This window comes from Austrofundulus limnaeus, unplaced genomic scaffold (assembly GCF_001266775.1).
Source record: "Austrofundulus limnaeus strain Quisiro unplaced genomic scaffold, Austrofundulus_limnaeus-1.0 Scaffold343, whole genome shotgun sequence".
Lineage (NCBI taxonomy): Eukaryota > Metazoa > Chordata > Actinopteri > Cyprinodontiformes > Rivulidae > Austrofundulus > Austrofundulus limnaeus.
In genome coordinates, this window is record NW_013952745.1 from 662141 (window position 1) to 663435 (window position 1295).

General features: G+C 50.9%; 1 protein-coding gene across 1 annotated transcript in view; it reads left to right on the forward strand.

Moving 5' to 3' along the window:
- LOC106527830 (bromodomain-containing protein 3) overlaps window positions 1-1295 on the forward strand; it is a gene marked incomplete at its 3' end in the record, with an annotated part of 18938 nt that overhangs the window by 12008 nt on the left and 5635 nt on the right. Inside the window, 1 exon segment of the mRNA XM_014022824.1 lies at window positions 44-436. Coding sequence (XP_013878278.1) covers window positions 44-436 — 393 coding nt within the window.

The following is a 1295-nucleotide window of genomic DNA, read 5'->3' on the forward strand; positions in this document are numbered from 1 at the left end:
GTGTGTGTGTGTGTGTGTGTGTGTGTGTGTGTGTCTTCAACAGAAGAAAGGTGTGAAGAGGAAAGCCGACACCACCACCCCCACGACGTCGGCCATCTCTGCCAGCCGAGCCGAATCTCCGTCCGCTCAGGACGCCAAGCCTCCAAAGCTGGCCTCGTCCCGCCGCGAGGCCGCCGCCCGGCCCGCCAAGGCCCGCCGCGACACGGTGGAGGAGCTGGCCGGCGCCGAGGCGGTGGGCGGCGGGGTGGGCGTCAGAAAGGGCGGGGGCAAGCTGGGCGAGCAGATGAAGCACTGCGACGCCATCCTGAAGGAGATGCTGTCCAAGAAACACGCCGCCTACGCCTGGCCCTTCTACAAGCCTGTAGACGCCGAGGCCCTGGAGCTGCACGACTACCACGACATCATCAAACACCCCATGGACCTCAGCACCGTCCGGGTAAGACCTCAGGGGGGCAGGTTCTGGTCCGGGTGTCCTCGTTGATAGAACATGTTCTGTTTGATGATCAGATGTTATCTACAGGAGTTGTTTCATCTGGAGACGCCTCAGGACATCCTGTCCAACCTGCTTCACTCAGTGGTTTTGATTTTCTCTGTAAACATCATGGACGGTGTTAATGTGTGATAACAGCTTAATATTTCAGTGATTATATGACTCGTGATAAATGAATGTTTAAGTACGCAGTGTTCAGAGGTGTAAGGTAACTCAGTACAAATACTTTTACTGTACTTAAGTAGAGATTTAGGTTATTTGTATTTAACTAGAGTAATTATTTTTCAGCCTACATTTTACATTCACTCCTTACAGTAATCATGTTTCCATCCAGTTGGAGAGTGAATTTTTGTCTAACTTTTCAAAATTTGCAAAAAATTAAATAAATAAAAATTTGAATCTAGACAGTTTCCATCTGACTGTTTGATGCAAATAAACGAGGCTACGCAATGCGTGATTACGTCAGACGAGGCTACGCAACGAGTGATTACGTCAGATGAGGCTACGCAACGAGTGATTACGTCAGACGAGGCTACGCAACGCGTGATTACGTCAGATGAGGCTACGCAACGAGTGATTACGTCAGACGAGGCTACGCAACGCGTGATTACGTCAGATGTGGCTACGCAACGAGTGATTACGTCAGACGAGGCTATGCAACGCGTGATTACGTCAGACGAGGCTACGCATCGAGTGTTTACGTCAGACGAGGCTACGCATCGAGTGTTTACGTCAGACGAGGCTACGCATCGAGTGTTTACGTCAGACGAGGCTACGCAACGTGTGGTTACGTCAGACGAGGCTA